The sequence below is a fragment of the Leptonychotes weddellii genome, chromosome X, assembly GCF_054177405.1.
Source record: "Leptonychotes weddellii isolate Sample4059 chromosome X, ASM5417740v2, whole genome shotgun sequence".
NCBI classification, from domain to species: Eukaryota; Metazoa; Chordata; class Mammalia; order Carnivora; family Phocidae; genus Leptonychotes; species Leptonychotes weddellii.
Window position 1 is genome coordinate 48,587,206 of NC_138385.1, and position 25,371 is coordinate 48,612,576.

Genomic DNA, 25,371 nt, shown 5'->3' on the forward strand with positions numbered 1-25,371 from the left:
CCTCCCACCCCCCACCACTCCAGCAACCCTCAGTTTGTTTCAGCAATTGCACTACTGGGTATTTACCCCAAAGATACAAATTTAAGGATCTGAAGGGTACGTACACCCTGATGTTTATAGCAGCAATGTCCACAATAGCTAAACTATGGAAAGAGCCAAGATGTCCATCGACAGATGAATGGATAAAGAAGATGTGGTATTTATATACAATGGAATATTATGCAGCCATCAAAAGGAATGAAATCTTGCCATTTGCAACAACATGGATGGAACTGGAGGGTATTATGCTGAGCGAAATAAGTCAATCAGAGAAAGACATGTTTCTGTTGCATTTCTATACACCATTAAAGAAACAGCAGAAAAAGAAATCAAGGAATTAATCCTATGTACAATTGCTCCAAAAACCATGAGATACCTAGGAATAAACCTAACCAAAGAGGTAAAAGATCTGTTCTCTGAAAACTATAGAACACTTACGTAAGAAATTGAAAACGACACAAAGAAATGGAAAAATATTCCATGCTCATAGACTGAAGAAAAAATATTGTTAAAATGTCTATACAACCCAAACACTCTACATATTTAATGCAGTCCTTACCAAAATACCAACAACATTTTTCACAGAGCTAGAATAAACAATCCTAAAATTTGTATAGAACTACAAAAGATTACTATAGCCAAAGAAATCCTGAAAAAGAAAAGCAAAGCTGGAGGCATCAAATTCTGGACTATATTACAAAGCTGTAATGATCAAGATGGTGTTGTATTGGCACAGAAATAGACACATAGACCAATAGAATAGAATAGAAAACCCAGAAATGAACCCACAACTATATGCCAATTAATCTTTGACAAAGCAGGAAAGAATATCCAATGGGAAAAAGTCTCTTCTACAAATGGTGGGAAAACTGGACAACTACATGCAAAACACAACATACACAAAATAAATTCAAAATGGATGAAAGACCTAAATGTGAGACCTGAAACCATAAAAATCCTAGAAGCGAACACAGGCAGTAATTTCTTTGACATTGGCTGTAGTAACCTCTTTCTAGATATGTCTCCTGAGGCAAGGGAAACAAAAGCAAAAATAAATTATTGGGACTACATCAAAATAAAAAGTTTCTGCACAGTGAAGGAAACAATCAACAAAACTAAAAGGCACCCTATGGAATGGCAGAAGATAAATACCCAAAAAATGAATAACCCAATTAAAAATGGGCAAAAGAGGTGAATTGACATTTTTCCAGTGAAGACATACAGATGGCTAACAAACACATGAAAAGATGCTCAACATCACTCATCATCAGGGAAATGCAAGTCAAAACTACAATGAGATATCACCTCACACCTGTCAGAATGGCTGAAATAAAAAAACACAAGAAACAACAAGTCCTGGGAATGATATGAAGAAAAATGAACCTTGTGCACTGTTGGTAGGAATGCAAACTGATCAGCCACTGTGGAAAACAGTATGGGAGTTTCTCAAAAAAATTAAAATTGTACTACCCTACAATCCAGTAATGGCACTAGTAGGTATTCACCCAAAAAATACAAAAACACTAATTTGAAAAGATACATGCACCCCTACATTTATTGCAACATTATTTATAATAGCCAAACTATGGAAGCAGCCCAAGTATCTATTGATAGATAAATGGATAAAGAAGATGTGGTATATACATATACAATGGATTATTATTCAGTCATAAAATAAAGTGAAATTTTACCATTTGCAATGACATGGATGGAGCTAGAAAGTATTATGCTAAGCAAAATAAGTCAGTCAGAGAAAGACAAATACCATATGATCAGTCATATGTGGAATTTAAGGAACAAAACAAATAAGCAAAGGGAACAAAAAACTGGAAAGAGGCAAGCTAAGAAACAGATTCTTAGCTATAGAGAACAAACTGATGGTTACAAGTAGGGAGGTGGGGAAGATGGGTGGAATAGATGACGGGGTTTAAGGAGTACACTTGTGGTAAGCAGTAGGTGTTGTATGGAAATGTTGAATCACTGTATTATACACCTGAACTTAATATTACATTGTATCTTAACTAACTGGAATTTAAATAAAAACTTGAAAATCACTAACTCGATAAATAAATTAATTAAATTTATGGTAGACTTCACATTAAAATTCTGGTAAAGTTTGCTGTATATCTTAAACCTAATTCTCTATGTCCTCATGTGAGTTCCTCAATCAGCCACTTTTTCTTTTCCTGTTAATGCTCCATGCTCATATTGGGCACCTCTATATATCTTTCCATGGGAAGGAATAGATCTGGAAAAATCTTAGGAGGACTGATAAATATTTTTGTTCTGTTTCTTTTTTCTTAAGATTTTTATTTATTTATTTGAGAGAGTGGTGAGAGAGCTCACAGAGGGAGAGGGAGAAGCCGACTCACTGAGATCATGACCTGAACCGAAGGCAGACACTTAACTGACTGAGCCATCCAGGCACCCCTTTGTTCTGCTTTCTATGGTGAAATAAAACATCAGAGCTACCAAGAGTCTGAGAACTTCAACTAATGTTTATCTAAATAATGTCAATGACATGACTGTGCCTAAAGAAGGGAGAAACATTACTGTCTTGTTTTACTAAGGAGTAGACGTAGAGGTAATCTAAGGGCTTTATTTGGTAGACAGCCTATGCTATGAACTAGCCACTTTTCCTATATCAACACAGAGAGGTTTTTAATAGACTTGTTTCTCTGAATTTATTTTTCTTAGTTTAATTTTTTCACATTTTTAGAATATTGAATTTATTTTATTCAAAACCAATTAATTAACATATACTGTATTATTTCAGAGGTAGAGTCTAGTGATTCATCAGTTGCATATAACACCAAGTGCTCATCACATCATGTGCCCTCCTTAATGCCCATCACCCAGTTACCCCATCCCCCCCCTCCACTCCAGCTACCCCCAGTGTGTTTCCTATAGTTAAGAGTCTCTTATGTTTTGTCTCCCTTTTGATCATAAAAAGAATACATGTTCATTACAGAAAATACATGAAAATACAGTGAAAAATTTTGAAATAATCCTTTCAGTGATCCTACCTCTCACTTCTTAAAATAGGAGTGGTTGGATATTTTTGCCAGTGTTTTCTCTTTGCATATATGCAGGTGTGTGTGTGTATTTGTGTGTGTTCACATACACTTACCTTTTCAAAAAATTAGAAATGTACTATATTTATAGTTTTATATCATGTACTCAAAAATTTTATCATTTTTTCTCTTATTACAACCAGCAATACAAATTCATTGTAAAAAATATTTAAATATAAATAAGAAAATTGAAAAAATAAGAAGTATCAAAATAAGTAAAATTAGACAAAAGGAAAAAAATTGCCTATAATTCCATCCAGAAATAATAATGTCAATGTTTTGGTATAAATAATGTCAGTGTTTTCATTGTAAATGAAAATATACACTTTTTTCCTTTTATAAAATGAAGATCATAGGGGTGTCTGGGTGGCTCAGTTAGTTAAGCGTCCAACTCTTGGTTTTGGATCAGGTCATGATTTCAGGGTTATGATATGGAGCCCTGAAGTGGGCTCCATGCTTAGTACAGAGTCTGCTTGAGATTCTCTCTCTCTCTCTCGCTCTTTCTCCCTTTCCCCTTCCCCATTTGCACTCATACTCTCTCTCTAAAAAATAAATAAAATAAAATTAAGATCACAGTGTATCTACATAGTAGATTTTGTCACCTTCATTTGTTCACTTTCCAATAGATGATGAATATTTCCCTTATTATCAGCTATTCTTGTCCTTAATTTTTATAGTATTTATTGAAGGATTAGGTCCTAAATGAAACAATCCTCTGTTGTTAAGCATATAAGCTGCTTCCATTTTTTTCCCAATTATAAACAGCACAGTAATGGCTATCCCTGTATTTGCACCTATCCACACTTATTTCCTAGAACGCATTGTTAGAATTGCTTTATCAAAGCATATATGATGTGAATTTATCATTTGTGTATTTATTTATTTTTAAAAATTTTACTTATTTATTTGACAGAGAGCTAGAGAGCACAAGCAAGGAAACAAGCAGAGGAAGAGGGAGAAGCAGGCTCCCCGCTAAGCAGGGAGACCAATGCGAGGCTCAATCCCAGGACTCTGGGATCATGACCTGAGCTGAAGGCAGATGCTTAACTGACTGAGCAGCACAGTCTTTTTAAAATAATTATTTAAGTGATCTTGAGAAAAGCATTCTCAATGAAGTTTTGGGGAATTAAAAATGAAATCATAGCCTTTTATTTTTTCCATAGAGGAGTCCAGTGAAGTTCCAAATGAGGCAAGGGCTCATAAGGAGGAGGACCATCATGCAGTATCTGCAGATAATGTGGTACGTACATTTTGAAATTCTTTCTTCATGATAGATTCTTTCCTACATGATGGATTTAAAGGATATGTTTCCAGTTGGTAATAATATCTGTGTTACCATAATTAAATCCTGCGCCACTTCACAAGCCAAAACAAAGCTGTCATCCATGAAATTATATATCTTTGAGGGTTTAAGAAATGAAATTTAAAGCACTGTCATTTGTGCCTCAAATTTTTTTGACTGAAGAGATTTGCAAATATAAAAATCTAATGCTTACTACATATAGACATTTTATACATATGTTATTTTTCTTTAACATATTTAGCAAAGGGCAGATTTCTTTTCATTTAACATATGGAAGAATTAAGAGTGAGGTTAGACTGCCATAATGAAAGAAGCCTTTGTTAGTTCTAGGACTGTATCTAAGGAGTCCTGATTCAGAGTTCTCTGTTCAGACCATACCTATGTCTATGTTTGGAACATTTCCTTCTTTCTAGTTGAATTAAACTCTCTTAGTCTTCTTAAAAATTGCACTGATGGAGGAAAGACAATATTAAAAGACTGAATAACAGGCAGAGACAGACTATATGTGGATTAAACTGGGCTTTGTGAAAATGTTAACATTATTGGTATATAGAAATGTTCTCCAAGCAGCTGTTTTAGCAGCATCTGTTTGTATCCTGACTCCATCAAGTAATACAGAAATCAAGATAGTATTAAAGTCAAACATAAAGGCAAATGCCATTTTGTTATTTCTTTCAAATCAGTGATTTTTGCTTGATTGCAATCTTTAAAGAAAATCCCTATAATGGATTTTTCTGTTACAAAATGAGTGTAACTTCATTTACTCTGGCTTCCATTATAAACATTATTTATATGACACTATAATTCTGCCACATCTCCTTAATAAAAGTTGAACACATAAAATACAGTTTTGCTCTTATTTGTTAAGCATCAACAATTTATAACAATATTTTCCACATGCAGAATATAGTTTAGGATTATATCTTATTGATTTCAGTCCTGATTTCAACGGATGTTTGACCCTACTAACACAACTCAATAGGCATATAGGAAAACAAACTTTGATTTTGATGTAATGTTTTCATTAGATAGCTAGTAATAATTATTTCCACAATTAGTTGTGTTAATATTCTTAAATTCCATGAAATAACAATCTCCTCTGCTCTAGATTTGAATTATACTAAACAAGTTATAGACAATTATTTACAAATTAAAATCTTTTTTTTTTTTCTGTAAACACATGCTCATTTTTAGTCTGAATTTCTCTGCATTGGATCTCCCCTCAGCAGACATTTGGAAATAAATGAAATAATGGCATGGGATGACCTAAGTCACTTAGGCACCTAATTTTTGAAAAAAACAATTCATTTTTAGAGACAGGACTTCAAACCTCCAAAGGCCCATCTCCTCTCCCTATAACTTTTGAGTACCCCCAATTATTCATAAATGGCAAATCACAAAACATTTAAGGCTGATTTATATAGAGTGGCCTTTGGTGCTTTCTTCCCTGAATTACTTATCTCCTTTTCCCCAGAACTGATCCAAACAGAGAATCTAAAAAATGTTTTAAAAAGTATCAAATCAGGTCTGGTGAAAACTGACATGATTAAACCCCAAGTTTATAGTGATTTTAATAATAAAAAAATTAGATTCATTTCCAGTAAGGAGTAGAAAACAATTTCATTGCAACTATCCTCTTGACTCAGAAACCTACAGGTCACACACCCTGTTATGGTTACATATCCTCATAGGCAATGTACTAAGTATGATCATTCCAGGTATGTTTGGGACTTTTTAAAAATTGTTATTCAAATTCCAATGAATTAACATACAGTACAATATTAGTTTTGGGAGTACAATATAGTGATACAACACTTCCATACAACACCAGTGCTCAAATATTTAGAACTGATTTTGGTTTTGGTTTTGCTTTTTAAAGAAATTATGTTTCATGATTAGAGAACTTTCCTTACTCCCATGGTTGGAGTTTACTGGTCATTCTTCACATCAGCAGTAAGCTGTTTTCTTCACTCTTTTGACAGATATTTAATTAGTACCTACTGTGTGCAAAATACTGTACAAACTATGTTGCACCTTAATTCTAAATCTAATGACAGTTTAACATCTCTCTCTATCTCTCTCTCCCTTCTTACTGTCCAGTGAAGGAAGAAAATCACTAGTTTATTTTTATTATTACACCATAAATGTCTGCTTTCAATTGTCTAGCTAATGGAGTGCATTAAATAAGTGACTTAAAAAACTGTATTTGACTTTGGAATGCATGTCACATGTTGATATTTTACATTAAAAGTTGTAAGGAAGTACATGGTAATTAAAAAACGAAACAAACAAACAAACAAAAAAAAACCCTTGCAACAAAGCAGTTATGGTTAGCATTAAAAAGACTACTCTCACAGGAAGTGAATTTCCTGTCACTGGAGGGCACTATTTAAACAGAATTCAAATGCCTATTTTTTCAGAAATATTGTGAAAGAGATTTTTTTCTATTTTAAATAATATTATAATAATTTTCTATTTAATAAGCTGTCATCAATTAAAGGTAGTTAAATGTGGCTCAGACACAAACTGGATATAACAATGAAGAACCAGTCAGGTATCAGAGTTTATTCTGGATAACCTAGACTAGATAACCCCATCATTAAAACTAAACATTGAATGTTTATGTTCTATACACTGCTGGGTGTAGTGATGATGATCAGATATATATTTATGAAAATTTCTCTACTTGTGTTACAGAAAATAGAAATTATTGATGATGAAGAAAGTGACATGATAAGTAATTCTGAAGTTGAACAAGTGAATTCTCTCTTGGATTATAAGGTGAAAGTAATTTCAAATACTGAATTCATTAAGAGAAGGTACTAAATGAGGCAGACTTTTACAGTGCCTATGTACTAGCTTATTTCACTTTCAGTTTTATTTGATAAGTTAAAGTGGGGCTCCCTATTGACTTTCTCAGGCACTTGGATATCAGTCAGGATATGGACACTTTAATTCTGGCTGCTTTAGTGGTTATTGTTTCAAGCAACGAGCTTGCTGAATGGGAGTTAAGTATTGATAGTGTACATCAAGGTGAGGCAGGACATAGTGGTGGTTAATGTGAAATTTATGACAGTGGCTTTAAAGCTAATGTTTATTTTTAAATGGTGGTAAAGGGGAGATTTTTTTTTTCTCAGTGGCCCTTGTTAATTTTATCTTCAATTGCAACTTCTGAAGACCATTTTTTAGGAAACCTGTTTTAGAAGTTTAAAAACAATTCCCAAAGCAAATACCAAATGAATATAAAGAGAGATGATCTTTTCTTAAAGTCACTGGTACCTAAACTGAAAGGCTTACTTTGAGAGTGTGCATACATAACTTTATTTTATTAAATTTTGACATGAGCTATCACTCTATATCACTATTTGTTTTCTGCATAGATATGTAATTGTTATCCTTTGTTAATCAATATCCTATCATACTAGGTAACTTTGGGCCTTCTGAAATTTTGGCCAAACAATCATTCTATCCATACACAAAAGCCCTTTTCTTGGAATATCGTTAAGTGTTCAAAGCAGAGACTAATAATCTTAAAATGTTAACAGAAAATAACAATCAGAAAAGACAATAGCTGTCATTTTCTCAAAAATCTTTTCAATTTCACTATAATTGAAAGTTATGTCATTCAACAGATTGTTTCTTAAGTGTTTATAACATGTCAGACTTTATAATATTGAATATTGTAAACATAAGACAATTATCTTTTGAAATTTATTTGATAAATGCTCAAAGAGCACAGTATAATCCTGTATTTAAACTGTATTTCCAACTAATAAAATTATAAGGTTGTTATTTCTGAACTACAAGAGATCATTCTAATCTCTCCTATATGGTCATAAAATATTTCTAAATGCCCAGTTCAGGTTTAAAAGGGCTCTGTGCCACTTGGCACACGTTATGGAAACTACAGAGGCAAGGACTGGATCGCACAGCTGTTAAGTATTCTCCACTTAGCACTCTCAAAAAGATCAATGGGGGTTGGGCTCAGAATAAAGGATACTTTCCAGAACCTTACCCTTCTGGAGTGCCACTTGAGAAGGTTTGGAGCTAAAGACCAGGGTAGGGTAAAGTATCCAATCCCAAAAATGCTAATTAACATTTTAATTGAACTCTACAGGATATTTAATGATCCTGTGTTTTCCACTGTGGTAAATGCTGTGGTAACAAGGAGTCCTTAACTACCCTATCAGGAATGTCTTTGACAACACATCACCATCCTACATAGATTTATTTCCTTTAACTCTAAAAAATTAGCACCTATATAGAAATATATTTTTTCATAATCATTATTAAAAATACTTCACCTCATATGTGAATTGTATTGCCTTAGTTCTAAAGTCAGGACAAATTAGTAAAAGAGAGACAGTCGCAGATTAGGAGACTCCTGAGCTCACTTCTTCCCACAGACACACCTAGGCAACACTACATCTAGGCAACTAACTCTGAAAACAACATGAACATTAGCAGAAGAGACATTCCACAGCCAGTCTTAGAGGGAAAGCCACATTGAAAAGGGTAAGAGGGGCAGAGATGCAGTTGGGAACCAAACTTCCTGTGTGACTAAACACAAACAAGAGGGACATCACAACAATAGAAAAGTGAGAGACTCAGACCCCACACAGGGCCCTGTTGGCACTGGAGACACACAATGGGAAGACAAGTCCTCATAATGTCTGACTTTGAAAACCAGCAGTCTTTAATTCTGGGAACTTTACAAATCAGTAAGTTTAATGCCAGGAAAGCTGGAGGTTGATGGGAAACCGAGTACCTACCCTTAAAGAGCCAGCATATTACTAATATAAATGAGCCCAAGACACAGCACAGAAACAGCAGTTTGAAAAGTGAATGGGTTATACATGAAAGAGATTTATTGAGTAATCTTAGAACATGTGCTCGAAGGACAAGTATCTGCAAATTTCTACAAGAACAGAAGTGCAAGCTGTCACATATTTCTTTCCCTCCCCCAGTGTAAATTGCCAGAGGCTTAAAAGAACCATTTCTAATACTCTCCATCTTCCTTGCCAGCACCAAGTGCTTTACCCTGGAATTCCCCTGTGGACCAACTACACCCAACCTACCTGCCATGGTAGGCACAACTTCCAAAGCTGCTCCTGCCTTTCCACACCTGTTATGCAGCTTAGGCCCAGACCAGTGCCACTCCAAAGTAACTCCAGTCCTGGGGAAGGGGTAACAAACTCACACACCAGGCACCCACAGTTCCTTTAGTTAGACCTTTTAACTGCATGTATAGGACTGAGCCCTGCACTTCTGTGCAGTTTTGGCAGAGAGGCTAATAGCACACTGCTAGGATGTATAATGGCCTCACCCGCCAACCAGTCCTACCAGGCCTCAGCCAGGACTCTCAAAAGTGTGTTCACAGAGGGTGAAGTGGGCCATTGCAGATATCTGGGCTGAAGGTAACTATGGCTCAGCCACAAGAGAAGGGTACAGACAGCCCACACAGGGGACACCTGTGGGGCACCTGGTTCTGGTGACATGGGGACACTGCACTATAGGGTACCACAGGACCTCTTCTACACAAGGCTACCATTTTCAAGATCAGAAGATGTAACTGACTTACCTAATACATAGAAACAAACACAGAGAGTTAGACAAAAAGAGGAGACAGAGGAATACACCCCAAATGAAAGACAAAATCACAGTAAAAGAGCAAAATGAAACAAAGATAAGCAATATGGCTGATAAAGAGTTCAAAGTAATGGTCATAAAGATACTCACTAGACTTGAGAAAAGAGTGGATAAACCCTGTGAGAACCTCCAAAAAAAGAGAGAATATAAAAGAATGAGTCAGAACTGAAGAATTCAATAGCTGACATGAAAAATACATTAGAGGGAATCAACAGCAGATTTGAGAATGCAGAAAAATGGATTAGCAATCTGGAAGACAGGATAATGGGAAGTAACCAATCTGAACAGCAAAAAGCAAAAGGAATAATGAAAGAGAATAGGTTAATAAAACAATGCAACACTATCAAGCATAATAATATTCACATTATAGAAATCCCAGAAGAAGAGATAGAGAAAGGGGCAAAAAAATTTATTTGAAAAAAATAATAGCTGGAAAATTCCCTAACCTCGGGAAGGAAACAGAAATCCAGTGCAAGAAGTAAAGAGTCCCAACAAGATGAACCCAAGGAGGTCCACAGCAAGACACATAATAATTAAAATGGCTAGGGCGCCTGGGTGGCTCAGTTGGTTAAGCGACTGCCTTCGGCTCAGGTCATGATCCTGGAGTCCCGGGATCGAGTCCTGCATCGGGCTCCCTGCTCAGCAGGGAGTCTGCTTCTCCCTCTGACCCTCCTCCCTCTCATGCTCTCTGTCTCTCATTCTCCCTCTCGCAAATAAATAAAATCTTAAAATAAAATAAAATAAAATAAAATAAAATGGCTAAATGTAATGATGAAGAGAGAATTTAAAAGCAACAAAAGAAAACAGTTACAGACAAGGGAAACCCCATAAGGCTATCAGCTAATTTTTCAACAGAAACACTGCAGGCCAGAAGGGATTGGCATGATATATTCAAAGTGATAAAAGGAAAAAAAAAAAACCATACAATTTAGGATAACCTACCCAGCAAAATTATCATTCAGAATTGAAGGGGGGAGAAAGAGTTTCCCAGACAAAAGAAGTTAAAGGAATTCATCACCACTAAACCAATTTTACAAGTAATGATAAAGGAAATTTTTTGAGTGAAAAGAGAAGGCCATGACTAGAATTAAGAAAATTAGGAAAGAATTTCACAGGAAAAACAAACATTTAGTGAAAGGCAGAAGATTAGTCACTTATAAAGCCAGTATGGAGGTTAAAACACAAAAGTAGTAAAATCAGTTGTGCCTAAAATAATTAGTTAAGGGATACACAAAATAAGATGTAAAATATGACATCATATACATAAAACGTGGAGGAGGGAGTAACAATTTAGTGCTTTTAGAATGTGTTCAAACTTCAGCAACCATCAACTTATTATAGACTGCTATACATATAAAATTTAATATATGAATGCAATGGTAACCTCAAGTCAAAAAATTACAACAAACAAAAAGTAAAGGGAAGGGAAAATAAAATAACACTAAAGAAAGCCATCAAAACATAAAGGAAGTAAACAAGAGAAGAATGGAACAGAGAACTACCAAAAAACCAGAAAACAATTTTTTAAAATGGCAATAAGTACATACCCATTAATACATACTCTAACGGTAAATGGACCAAATGCTCCAATCAAAAAGCATAGGGTGACCGAATGGATAAAAAAGCAAGATCCATCTATATGATGACTACAGGACACTTACTTCAGACCTAAAGGCACATGCAGATTGAAAGTGAAGGAATAGAAGAACATTTACCATGCCAATGGAAGCAAAAGAGAAAGCTGGGGTAGCACTACTTATATCAGACAAAATAGGCTTTAAAACAAAGACTGTAACAAAAGACAAAGGACAGTACATAATGATAAAGGGGACAATCCAACAAGAGGGTATAACTATTGTAAATATTTATGCAACCAACATAGCACCAAAATACATAAAGCAAATATTAACAGACATAAAAGGAGAAATTGACAGTGATACAACAATAGCAGAGGACTTTAACACCCCACTTGCATCAATAGATAGATCATCCAGACAGAAAATCAACAAGGAAACTGGCTTTGAATGGCATGTACTCCAGATAAACCTGATGGTCATTTCCAGAACATTCTATACAAAAGCAGAGGAACACACAATCTTTTCAAGTGTGCATGGCACATTCTCCAGGATAGGTCATATATTAGGCCATAAAAGAAGTCTTAATAAATTTTAAAGGATTAAAATAATATCAAGCATGATATTAACAACAATGGTATGAAACTAGAAATCAATCACAGGGGAAAAAAACTGGAAAAAACACAAGCACATGGAGGCTAAACAACATGCTACTGAGCAACCAATGGGTCAATGAAGAAATCAAAGGTAATTAAAAAATAAACAGCGACAAATGAAAATAAAAACACAACAGTCCAAAATCTTTAAGATGCAGCAAAAGCAGTTTTAAGAGTGAAGTTTATATAGCAATACAGGCCTACCTCAAGAAACAAGAAAAATCTCAAATAAACAACCAAGCCTTATACCTAAAGTAAGCAGAAAAAGAAGAACAAAGTCTGAAGCTGGTAGAAGGAAGGAAATAATAAATATTAGAGCAAGAATAAATAAAATAGAGACTAAAAAATATAATAGAGAAGATCAATGATACCAAGAGCTGGTTCTTTGAAAAGTTAAAATTGATAAACCTCTATCCAGACTCATCAAGAAAAAAGAGAGATGACTCAAATAAATATAATGAGGTGGGAGAAATAATAGCAAGTGACACCACAGAAATATGAAGAATTAAGAGAGAATATTATGAAAAATTATATGCCAACAAATCTGACAACCTAGAGAAATGAATAAGTTCCTAGAAACATACAGTCTTCCAAACTGTCCATGGATAGGTGAATGGGTAAAGAAGAAATAATTTTTGTGTGTGTTTGTGTTTATGTGTTTGTGGTGTATGTGTATTACTTTGCCATAAAAAAAGAGTAAGATTTTGCCACTTGCAACCACATGAATGGACCTAGAGGCTATCACACTAATTGAAATGAATCCAGCAGAGAAAGTTGAATACCATATGGTTTCACTTATACACGGAATTTAGGAAAAAAAAAATGAACAAATAAAATAAACAGACACTTAAATACAGAGAACAAAGTGGTGGTTGCCAGAGGGGAGGTGGGTGGGGGAATGAGCAAAATAGATGAAGGGAATTAAGAGGTACAAGCTTCCAATTATACAATAAATAAGTTGCAGAGTACAGAAGTACAACATAGGGAATATTCAATAATATTGTAGTAACATTGTATGGTGACTACACTTATTGTCATGAGCATTGAAAAACTTGTCAAATCAATATTTTGTATACCTGAAACCAATATAACATTGTATGTCAATTTTACTTTAATAATAAGAATTGTGTAGAAAACAGTAATATCATATACAACATATATATGTGTAAATATATATACATTTCCACACATATGCATATGAAATTGCTGGATCATAAGGGAAATATGTAAAAATGTTCAACTTTAATGGAATTCCCAATTTTATATTTCCAACATCAGTGAATGGGAATTTTATTACTCTCCTTGAGTAGTACTGTCTGATTTTTGCATGTTAGCCTTTCTGGTTCATGTGAAATATTATTGTATTGTGGTTTTAATTTTCATTTTCCTGGTATTTAATACACCTAAATTTTTTATTATGATACTGGCTTTTTGTATAATCTTTGTGAAGTAACTTTTCAAGTATTTTGCATAATTTTCTAATGTGTTAATATCTTTTCCTTATTGATTTGTTGGAGATTAGTTAGATTGAAAACTATTTTCTCCCAGAAAAAAAATAAAATAGAAATTAAGGGTAAATCAAACCTCATATACCAGTTCTCATTGCTGATTTCAGGATGTTGACTTAAAACAGCTTCTCAGTTTTGAAATTCAATCTTTTTTCAGAGAACAGTTTTGTTCTCTTTCTTGCATACACATGCTAGTGTTCCTTGTTTTGGGATCAAAATCACTTTGTTGGTTTCTTAAGTATATTCATCATAAGCTTCTTGAAAGCAGAGATTTATCTTATTCATCTATGTGTTACCTGGTCTAGTTTCCAACATATAGGTTTCCAGTATCTAGTTCCAGCATAAATGAAGTTAGTTTACTTATCCTTGGAAAAACTTTGAATAGTAGTATGCAAATGCTCATTTATATAAAATCAATTAAGATTAGAAGCTGGATCACTATAATTTTTCTCCCACATTGAATTAAACAGTCTCTCATTCTTAGGATTCATTGTAACAAAATGAAAGAATGGTTTCTTATGTGCATTCGATAATTATAAGTATGCAATACTCAGTTTGTGCATAGTGGGTTTTCTGATTGATATATATTGCTAGAAATCCACATTGCTAGGAGTTTTGACTAACCCAAAATACTTATGAGACAAGTTGGTGAGCTCAATCCCTGAGTTATGAGTAGCTATAGCATAAAATTAACACCTCAGTTTGGGCAGCCATTGATTACCTGCTCAGATATCAGAGCTCCAGTCCACATGAAGCCTTGAATGTTCCCTACAATCATCTTGGAGAAGAATTGACAAAGCTTACTAGGAACGTAGGGGAGATTGTAACAAGAAAATTGAGCTAGATCTTGTTTTGTGCAATTCAGTGGCTGATGTTATCTTACTAGTTCCTCTCACAAACACAACACTTACTTAGGAAAATCTCTAACATATACATAAACTTCTGACTGTAATCTAGGAAGTGTTTCACAGGCTTGCAAAAAGAAGCTCCAATAAGAAAATACTTGGACTATTAAATTATCTTAAAGCTGTTTATGTTTTTCAAACATTGCATAAATACTGAGTAGAAGAAATATTTGCATGAGAAAACAGAGATCTGTATACCAAAAGATGATTTGTGATTTCTGGAAATGTAAGTTAATATTTTAAAAATGTTTTCTACTGGACTGTGAGTGCAGCTCATTAAGACTATGCATTCAAAGGAGACACTACAATTCTTGTATTTGAAAAGACTTCTGGGTCAGCACTTTACTAATACTACTGCTCTGACAGTGAACACTAAAAAAACAAATTTAGAGTTAGTCAAACATAATATGGCAGAAGCATGTTAAATTTTATTATAATGCTTACTTGTAATTTAAATTGCTGCAGGGTGCCTGTGGATAAGGAATTTAGCTTAAATAATCATTTGCAGATGATGCATTTGATATTAAATGGTCTGAAAAGGAAGCAGTTTTATTAGGTAAAATAAGTTCTAAACTGAGCTGATAAAATAATTGATGCAGTTCACAGATTGACTGTGATTAATATAACTGTATCCTCTCAATTGAAACAATAAGAACTACCATAGAATTAACTAATTTTAATGTCTCTTATGCAGCTCTTTGAACATATACTGTTAAAGGTCCTGCTATGCTTTTTGAGACCAGTTCTCCAGCTACAGAGAATACTCATAGCTTATTTTTAACATTTTTATGTTTTTTTTTTTGCAAGAGGGCTAACAATTTAAATCAAATTTTTTATATATAATTTCCATACAATAAAGTTCAACTCTTTATATAGTTAGATGAGTTTTGACAAGTGGACATAGTTGTGTAAACAAGACCAAAATTTGTTTATCTGCTGATGAACATTTGTGTGGTTTTTAGTTTTGGGCTATTATGAATAAAGTTGCTATGAATATTCATGTATGTCTTTTTGTAGACACATGTTTTCATTTCTCTTGGGTAAATACTTAAGAGTAAGATTGCTGAGTCAGATGGTAAGAAAGATTGTTATGTTTGATTTTATAAGAAACTGCCAAAACATTTTCCAAAGTGTCTGTACTGTTTTATAATCCCACCAGCAATGTATAAGACTTCTAATTGCTCCACATTCTCACCAGCACTAGCTATTGTCAGTCTTTTTAACTTTGGATATTGTAGTATGTTAGTGGTAATATCTCACTGGGGGTTTAATTTGCATTTCCTTAATGACAAATGATATTAAGCATTTTTTCACATATTTATTGGTCATTCACGTCTTCTTTGATGAAAGGTGTATTCAAATATTTTTCCTGTTTTTGTTCTGTTGGTGGTCCTAAAACTGTGTTGTAAGCATTCTTTATGTATTGTGAATACAAGTATTTTATCAGATATGTGATTTGTAATTATTTTCTCCCAATATGTAGCTCATGTTTTTATTTTCTTAGAAGTGTCTTTTGAAGAGCAAAGATTTTTTTTGTTTTAATTTTAATGAAGTCTTTTAAGTTTCATGCTTTTTGTGCCTGTTGAGAAATAGCCTAACCCAAGGACACAAAAAATTTCTCCTGTTTTCCTCTAGTTTTATGGTTTTAGGTTTTATAAATTTCTTGCTAAATTTTGTATATGATGTAAGTGTTGATAATCTTTTTAAATATGGATTTACATTTGTTCAACCACTATTTTTTGGAAGATTACTTTTTCTTTGTCTGTTGAATTACCTCAGCAAATTTTAAGAAAATCAACTATCATCTATCATCTATCTATCTATCTATCTATCTATCTATCATCTATCATCTATTTATCTATCTATCTATCATCTATCTATCTATCTATCTATCTATCTACCTATCTATCTTATTCTGGACTCTTTTCTGTTCCATTGATCTATATGTCCACCCTTTGTCAATACTATAACTTCTTGATTACTGTAACTTTAATAGTAAATCTATTCAGAACACTTTTGTGACCATTATCTTATTTGAGCCTTATAACCCTCAAACCTAGAATTGCTAAAGATTACTAGTATTATACCCATTTCACTGATGAGTAAATAGAATCACAGAGAGCTTGATTGGCCTGCCCAAATTTACACAGCTATCAGTAGACCTGGCATTAAAATCCCCCCAAATCTTAGGATATTGTTCTTTTCCTACCAAACTATCAAAAATAGTGAAAAGAGACTGTGTCTCAAATCAGTGGTACACAGTGGCACATTAGGAGATATTTTCTGAATAACAGACTCCTACATAAAGGCAGGGAGCTCAAAAAACTACTTAAGACAGTAATAACTTTAGTCCCTCCTTGGTACAAAATAACCTTTTTAGTTCTCAGTATTTGGCTTTGTGAATGGTACATTCAGCATTACTGCATCTGCTGTTGCTCTAAATTGGGGTTAATTGGACTTTGTCTATTCTTAACCCTAATCTAAATGCTAATTAGTTTTAATTAGCATTTAGAAGATTCTTTCCAAAAGGAAACTGTTTCTTGAGTTTCTCTTACTGGAATTTATGTGATTATATTTTTGGCCTTGCAAATTATTTTCAGTTGGTGATTTGCTTAAAAGGTAGCCTTTGAGTAACAGGGTAATTTTCTTCTGTGTTTTATATTTCTTATGCCAAAATGTTATCTTTTTTTTTTTTTGTAGTGTTCAACGATTCATTAGTTGCTTATAACACCCAGTGCTCATCAAAACACGTGCCTTCCTTAATACCCATCACTCGGCTACCCCATCCCCCCACCCCCTCCCTTCTGTAACCCTCAGTTTTTTTCCTGGAGTCCAGAGTCTCTTATGGTTTGTTTCCCTCTCTGATTTCTTCCCATTCAGTTTTCCCTCCCTTCCCCTGTGGTCCTCCACTCTACTCCTTATGTTCCACATATGAGTGAAACCATATGATAATTCTCTTTCTCTGCTTGACTTATTTTACTTAGCATAATCCCCTCCAGTTCTATCCATGCCGATGCAAATGGTGGGTATTCATCCTTTCTGATGGCTGAGTAATAATATTCCATTGTGTATATGTACCACATCTTCTTTATTGTCCTAATTTGATTGCTTTTTAGAATTTTACTGTGCATCAAACATGTATAGTCCTAGGTTTGCATAGGGTAACTGTACTGTTTGATCTTTTCTCCTTCAGAATGAAGAAGTCAGATTCATTGAAAATGAGCTAGAGATTCAAAAACAAAAATACTTTAAACTTAAGACATTTGTCAGAAGCTTGATACTAGCTATGAAAGCTGATGATAAGGAACAGCAGCAGGTAGGTGCCAGAAGAGAATAGTAAGCTGTAATGTATCATGGTGAATGACATGTCACACTTGAGTTCTTAATATTTTTTTTATTTTTATACTTCATTCCTGCCTGGCCTCAAGGAAGGATTTGTTACTTTATAACCTTTTTTGCACAGTATTTTTAAGAACAGATATTCAGATATTTGTGTGCTGCATTAGTGGAAAATCAAAAAAACTGATTAACATACTTTGTTAATTTCAGGCTAGACTTAAGTAGGGAAAATAATTTTAAAAATTTTAAAGAAATTCTCAGTTTTTGTAGAGCCTGGGCTACCCTAACTGGAGAGGCACACATTTTGGAATCCTTTGTGAATAAAATATTCTGGTGCAGAGTTCAGGGAACTATGGCTTTTGGGCCAAATCCAACTTGATGTGTGTTTTTGTAAATAAAGTTTTATTGGAACTCAAAAAAAAATAAAGAGGTGAGGCATTTGCCTCTCTTCTGGATTTCAGTTACCCTCCAGACCCCACTAGATTTCACAAATATTTGAATACCTTCTATTTCAAAATATGTTGCTTATCACAAAGAAATATGAAGTTACTTTGTGAAATTCTTTGTGACCACAGAGCATCATTTACTTTTCCCAATTTAACTAGAATGTTTGGTTCCTTTACCCCAAAGCTGTCTTTTGTTTGTCACTATGGATTTTTTATTTACAAATTCCTCCCAAATTACATGTTCTGTCTCATTTTTATTAATGTTACATTCAATACTAAATGATACCAAATTCGCTTCTGAGTTGTATACTATTGTGTCGATTTCTTGAGACATTCAGTGAATAACATGTCACACAGGTAACAGTTAATTTGGAAGCATTCTTGTAGGTTTTTATTCAGCAAGGAATCTCAAGCATACAGTACAAAAATTCATCCCTCATGTCCAAGCAAGACTACTCATATGTAGCTAGTCCCAGATATCTCCAGGGAAAAAGAAGAGTCTTAGCATCCCACAATTCTCTTTTATTTTATTTTTTTTTTAAGATTTTATTTATTTATTTGAGACAGAGAGAATGAGAGACAGAGAGCATGAGAAGGAGGAGGGTCAGAGGGAGAAGCAGACTCCCTGCCGAGCAGGGAGCCCGATGCGGGACTCGATCCCGGGACTCCAGGATCATGACCTGAGCCGAAGGCAGTCGCTTAACCAACTGAGCCACCCAGGCGCCCCCACAATTCTCTTTTAAAAGAAAAGAATTTACTCATGAGATTCAAACCAGCATGTATAGTATGTGTCTGGTTTTCTAAAGTTTGCTCTTCCCATGCCTCACACATACAGACATTCCAAGACAGTAGTCTTCAGTTAGCTTTGCCAGCTTTATTTAAGCATGTTGCTGTATTATGTGAGTTATTCATATTCCATGGCATATTGAAAGTGTGTTTGCTTTTTAGGAATGTAAACTATTAATTTTAAATGAATAAAGTGGCAGTCTTAAACATGGTTCCGAGGGTACTGTAAATTTTAAATAACTGTAAAAAAATTAGGTTCGACCATAGAAATAACTTGGAGTGTGGTCCTGGTCCCAAAAGTTATAGCATGGTTTTGAGTTCAGAGTTACATGGCCAGGTAACTAGCAACAACTGTCTATGTGTCTTGATATCTAGGAACAGCACACAGACTGCATTTTGTTTTCTAATTCTGACCTCATCCCTTGGCTTGGTTCTTTCCCTAAGACCACTAACAAATAAGAAAAGTAACTATTGTATATTTTACTTTTCTCCTGTTTATACATTTCCTCTGATAGAAGACTGATGAACTAAGATATGACAAAACATTGGCCATAAAAAAGGAGAAAATCATACAAAAATTGTACTGAAATTCATAGCCCATATAATCAGCACCCAAATAGAAACTACTGATTTTATAGTTGAGATCAGGTATAATAGATGTCTAAATATAGAAGACACTGATAATAGTTTACAAAAACTATTAAGGTGATCTCTTAAGTTACTAATCTTTACATTATGAGATACTTAGAGGTTTATTTATAGAATAAAGCAATTTTTATTCTACCTAATAAAAGAAAATCATTATGTCATTGATTTCTTATTTTAAAAAATCTTAATTTTTTCCCATTAATTTTGGTTTGGGTAAGCTGAGTGACATGAGTGGTTCACAGCATATTTTTCCCCAATGGAGCAGTCCAGGCTTTAAAAAATATATGACACTCTCTGATTGAAATATTAGATTACCCAAAGTTTTTTTTTAATTAATAGCCATTTTTAAATAAAAATAGTGTTGCCAGCACTGTACTATAATTAGTTAGTGTCTTTCTTCCCCTGATAATTCACTGTGTGATCCCATCCAGGTCAATTGCTTTTCTTGAACTTAAATTTCTTCACTTTGCAAGGAGGATAAGAATGATTAACATTATGGAACTTGGCATTCATACCCCAGGGCTTAGAATAAGTGTTATAAAGACAGATGGTATATTTGGGAATTGCTTTCATCTTTTGATAATAGTGGCACTCGATCAGTCTCTGAAGATAGACTGATGAAGAACCGATAGTAAAAAAGAAAGTTATGTGTTTACTTCAGTATCTGTGTAAAAGGCAACTCTAGCAATTGTCATAATCCATAGATTTGTTCAGTGTGCCAATGTGGCAATCCAGTAAGATATTAAAAAAAATTTTTGAAGTGGACCTCATGCATTAGTAGTGCCTTATGTTGCCTTATATATCGTCAGTCAGCTACATGAAATGCAATTACAAAAAAAATAAATAATGCTCTTTTGACTTGAAGGTATCCCCACTAGAATTTATAACGTCATTAATTCTGTTCATTTACTTGACTTTCTAATACTCTAAGCACATGTTCAATGAATGTGAGTTGGAGGACTTTGCCTTTTTTAGTATGGCTTCTTCACAGTTGCAAAGTGAAATAAATCCAGGGATGTATTTCTCATAAACTAAGATCAGCCAATATCAGCAAAGGCTTTGTTTCACCTTGACTGGATTAGTGATAAACAACTATTCTAGAAGAAAATGGCTCTGTGTCCTATCACTGCAACCTAATACCTTAGAAAGCATATAGAACCAGTAGATGACTGCTTTGTAAATTCTCCAAATTTCAGCAAGAAGGTCATGAGCTATTTAATAGTATAAAATAAATAACTTTTGCATCAGACAGGAGTTAGTCTTTCCTTATGCAGATTGACAAAAAGGAAGTTTCTAATCTTGTCTCTCTGCCATAAGACAAATGTACAGATGTCATTTATTTTAATAAAGAGAATAAAATACTGTCTTATTTCAACAACACATTTCATAAGTTCTAACATGCCCTGTCTTTCTGTTCCTTAATTCAGTAGTGACAAGCTTGCATTTGTCCCTGTTCCTTTGGCCCTTATTTACCACTGCACCAAAAGCCCACACTACAAGTAATTCTGTCTAAAAATGCCCAGATATGATACATTATTTTTAATATTGGAAGCATCAAATCAATCATTTAGTTCACAGTATTTTTTATGGTCAAGTGGGCATCAGGATTGTCAGCCACATAAAACTTTATTAATCATTTATTTCTCTTGTATGGATGCATGTTCTACAATTCCAGATGAAACAATTTTTCCATGGCAAAGCTTAGTTCATAACTCTTAGCTTATCCTATTTACTCCAACAGAGAAATGAGCAGCCCCCTACATACATAATTTCACAGCTAGATTCACTGTTCAACTGTGCCCTGGTGGATGCTCGGCCATCTATAGATATGGGCATAGTCTAAGACAAGAAATAAAGTTACTTGGAATTTTCAAGTTGCTAATGTTTAGTCTAAAGTAGAATAACTGAGCTTTTCCCCTAATTGGTAAGTTCTTTCTCTCACTGAAGTTCAAAATAGTCTTGTGAAATGTGTTTTTCTCTAAAGGACACCATAAGTGGGCAAGAGCATTTTAATAAGGAATATAGCTGTAAAGCCCTTTAGCAGTGATCAGTGAACACTTAAAAACTAGTATGATCATCATTTTTCTCAAATACTTCAAAGCACTTGGTTCAGAATAGCTGTTCCTTTCCCTCCTGATTTCCCATTTGCCTAGGGTTTGACTCTACATAATCCACACTCTCAAGATCTAGTATTTTGTTACTTCCTTAATAGTGTATGAAGAATTTTTCTTTTATGTAAGCTATTATATAAGGTACTGGAGAGAAATGTTTCATTCTTTAAGTCCATGAAAATAAATTGACAAGAGAGAACAACTATTACCATAAAATTGGAAAAAAAAACCTGTCCACATACTAATTCTAAAAAATTGATTTTTCTGACTCAGGCGCTGCTGTCAGATTTACCTCCTGAATTAGAAGAGATGGATTTCAATCATGCCTCACCGGAGCCTGATGATACCTCATTCAGTGTGTCTTCTTTATCAGAGAAAAATGCCTCAGACAGTTTGTGATTTGAGGGGGTTATATAATACATACAGCCTTTTGGCTGCCTAACAGGTGTGCATTTCAAGATAACTGCATTCTGTTGCCTCAAAATTCCTCAGTTGGAAAAACATATTATTGAAACTGACATATTCTGTGAAGAATGGATAAGATATAATGGCTACAGTGCAAAAATGTACATGAAATTTAAAAACAGCATTTGAGAAATATTTCCAAACTGATAAAACTCTGGGGGAAATTTGTATTTAATTTTTAGCAGTTTATCTATGAAATGCATAATGCCTAATTTCTGAAAGATTTTTGTTTGGTTTTTAGAAGAATCTTAGTTTTAGTAATAGTTTTGACCAGAGACACAAAAATAAAGGTATTTCAACATTACTTATCAAGTTACTAAAGCTTTGTTAGTTTTGTTTTGTAGCCATTACGTCTTTATTCTCTCTCCTTTTCCTATCATTCATATACACTTTTACTCAGGAAAGTGGACTGAAATTTGAAAACAAAACTTTAAAAGTGATTTTACCTGGATGAGTCCTGGGATTTATTTTCCAATTCCTATGAGAATTTGACTTAAGCTAATGATTGAAAATTGAAGTGATCACTGGTATATAGTTGTAAATTGTTGGTATTCTTCCATTTTCTAATCCAAATATTTGGGGGGAGGGGGAAAGCACTATGGAAAAGTAATTCACCAACATGAAATCAAATAAATTATTAAGTGTACAGAAACAAAAAGTTGTAAAAGATTAGTCTTAATAGGGATTCTTCATTGCTGCAAATGACAAATAAGGTCATTTGCAGCATAAAGATAAGATTCACATTCTACTAATAAATTTGTGTAACTGAGTTAGATGAATTGTTGCACAAATATTACACATTTATCACTATCTTCATAATATTTTTTCAATTCTTACATTTTATGAAACAGGAAGTCAAGGTAAGGCAGAGTCTTCTTTTCTAATCTAGTCACTCAGTTTTGCCACAAATTTTCCCTCATTCTCATGTGAGGCTTGTACAGAGCCATCAGCCAAGGATAATACCCAAAAAGAATTATATACTACTATGGTTGTAAATCACAGTCCTCTGAATTTCCTGGACACTTTTCTGTGAGTACACTCCTAAAATGGGCATGCTACCGAGTTGTTCTATTAGTAGGTACCAGATGGCTACACACTGTAGACAATTTTTTGCAGACCATTCCTTCTGGGGTACCAGATGGTATTACCAAAACCCATAGAAGGGAAAATGCCAGTTTCTTAGTTTCTCCCTGAGCACACAGCATCATGTATTTGTGTGTTGCATGGTTAAATTATTATCTATTCTTAAAAGATTAATCAAGTAGCTAGATGGCTCTTTTTTTTTTTTAGAGAGGGAGAGAGAGAGGTGGGGGAGGGGCAGAGGGAGAGAGAGAATCTTAAGCAGGCTCCATGCCCAACATGGAGCCCTATGTGGGACTCAATCTTACAACCTTGAGATCATGACTTGAGCTGAAATCAAGAGTAAGATGCTTAACTGACTGAGCCACGCAGGTGCCCCAACTAGATGGCTCTTTTGGCCATCAAGTTTGTATGTCACATATTTTTGTAATTTGCAAGTAAAACCAATTTTGATCTTGGAATTCAAAGATACCAATTTATGAATGCAAATAGGCAGTCATGTATATCTTTGACCTTGAAATGTCCCCTCCCCACATACGTAAATAGGTAAGGTTCATTGATAATCCTTCATTTTATCAACTATTGTTTATGATTGTTGCCATGCCACTGCTATGGTTCTTTTGTTAACAGAAATATTTCAATGGTTAGGTATGATCCCTTTTAGCTGAAACCCATATGGTTCTTTTCAAATACTGTTTAGTACTCCTTGCTGACAAGTAAAATTCCATTCAGAAAAAGAGTTCTGAGTAAAAGACAGGCATTGGGATTAAATTTATCAGTCACACCAATCCCTCCATGAAATAAAGAGTCCCTACTATACACAGCAAATGTAGAAACCATTTCATAAGGTAGAATGAACAAATTCCAGGCTTTCAAGTCTCTCCTAGGAGCTCCTTTCTATTCATTGAGTTTATCTTTAAACTGCAATTTCTTCTGCTTCAATTTAAGCTCTTTCTTATTTTGGTTCTTGTCACCAAGTAAGGATAGATAATTCTCTCCTACATCTTTCAACTTTATGGATTGTATTTGTCACACTTCAGCAATTAGTCACCAAATCAAAAAATATTCATTGAGCTTCTGCTATAGGGTCATTGGATTTCTACTCCTCAGCAAGCCATAAACTTCAAAACGAATTATGTCTTTTCACTTTCTCAGAGATACTAATAAAAATTATTTAAGTAGAAATTTTAATAGATTTAAAGATTCTGTTAGGTATGATTCCTAGAAAAAATCCTCATCTACAATTTTGAGAAGATGCATAGATGATTTCTTTGTTCCTATTTAAAGTTCTGTTAAAATAGAAACAGTACACGTAGGAATCCTTTTGTTTTGGCATTTGTGTTTCAACACCAGTTATTTCTTTTATTATCATTAAAATTAAAACATTTTTAAAATGAAATGTAGTTGTTCTGTACCAGGGACCAAAAGAAATAGCTGTATCCAAAAATAATAATTGACAGAATTAAATTAAGCACTGCAGATTTTTTAAAAGATACCAAAGGCAAGTATTAAAAGTTTATTATGAAGAAAATATATATTTCTACAAATATATGTTGGAATTTTTTTGAGACATCTTAAAACAGAAAAGATACCAGTTTGGCTGCTTTTGTGACATCTTCATGACTGGGGAGAGAAAAACAACTAATGTTTCTTTCTTCATGGCTTTGACACACTAAAACAGATCATACTATCTGAAACATCTCTCACAAAGACAGATACCAAGGTGACAAAGCTTTTCTTTTTTTTTTCCTTTTAACTACACTTTGATATCTGCTTTCAGCTTAGGAT

The 25,371-nt window shown here is 34.0% G+C and overlaps 1 protein-coding gene across 1 annotated transcript in view; it reads left to right on the top strand.

Annotated features, from left to right (window-relative positions):
• HDX (highly divergent homeobox) overlaps positions 1-23,748 on the top strand; it is a 184,032-nt gene extending 160,284 nt beyond the window's left edge. The window contains exons 6-9 of the mRNA XM_081809325.1: positions 4,277-4,353; positions 7,114-7,197; positions 17,902-18,024; positions 22,312-23,748. Coding sequence (XP_081665451.1) covers positions 4,277-4,353; positions 7,114-7,197; positions 17,902-18,024; positions 22,312-22,437 — 410 coding nt within the window. The 3' untranslated portion in view covers positions 22,438-23,748. The remainder of the gene's footprint in view (positions 1-4,276; positions 4,354-7,113; positions 7,198-17,901; positions 18,025-22,311) is intronic.
• The last annotated feature ends 1,623 nt before the right edge of the window (positions 23,749-25,371 follow it).